Below are 942 nucleotides of genomic sequence, written 5' to 3' on the forward strand. Positions count from 1 at the left end.
TTAGGCCATCCGGCTGGGCAGCCTCCTCAGGGCACCTTTAATGTCCCTGTTCCTCAGGCTGTAGATGAAGGGGTTCAGCATGGGGGTGACCACAGTGTACACCACTGAGGCCACTGCACTCTTTCTGGGAGAAGGCGATGCAGCTGAACCAAGGTACACTCCAAACCCTGTCCCTATAAATAAACAAACAACTGCCAGGTGAGAGCCACAGGTGGAGAAGGCCTTGTACTTCCCTGCTGAGGATGGGATCCTCAGAATGGAGGAAACAATTTTATAGTAAGAGAAAAGGATCCCTGAGAAGGGGAAAAAGCCATAAAATGCTCCCAGGATATACTGGACAATGGTATCAGAGTAGGTGTCAGAACAGGAAAGATTCAGAACTTGAGAAGGGTCACAGAAGAAACTGTAAATTTTCACATGTTTGAAGTTAGTAATTTTTAAAATCATCAAAATATGCAGCTGGGAGTCCAAAAAGCTGAACAAAAATGAAACCAAAATTAAGAAGCCACAGAGACGAGGGTTCATCATGACCAAATAGTGCAGGGGGTGACAGATGGCGACAAACCGATCATAGGCCATCACAGTCAGAATCATGTAATCCATAGAGACAAAAATGGTAAAGAGAGATATCTGTGTCAGGCAGCCCACATAGGAGATGACCCTGCTGTGAGTCTGAATGTTCATGAGCATCTTTGGGACCGTGGTGGAGATTGAACAGATATCAGACCAGGACAGGTTGGAGAGGAAGAAGTACATGGGGGTGTGGAGGTGGGAGTCAGAGCTGACAGCCAGGATGATGAGCAGGTTTCCAAGCACTGTGACCAGGTACATGGAAAGGAACAGTCCAAAGAGGATGGGCTGCAGGTCTGGATTCTCTGAGAGTCCCAGGAGATAGAACCCTGAAACGCGTGTTAAGTTTTGTGCTTCTGTGCTGCTTGGACA

At 47.3% G+C, this 942-nt stretch overlaps 1 protein-coding gene across 1 annotated transcript; it reads right to left on the bottom strand.

Annotated features, from left to right (window-relative positions):
* LOC308645953 (olfactory receptor 7E24-like) lies at nucleotides 1–942 on the bottom strand (the record flags this gene model as incomplete). The annotated part of the gene is made up of 1 exon (XM_081288404.1): nucleotides 1–942. Exon 1 carries the CDS (start codon nucleotides 829–831, stop codon nucleotides 1–3), a length of 831 nt encoding a protein of 276 aa, XP_081144530.1. The 5' UTR covers nucleotides 832–942.

Source organism: Spermophilus citellus, assembly GCF_964194105.1.
Source record: "Spermophilus citellus genome assembly, chromosome: 3".
NCBI lineage: Eukaryota > Metazoa > Chordata > Mammalia > Rodentia > Sciuridae > Spermophilus > Spermophilus citellus.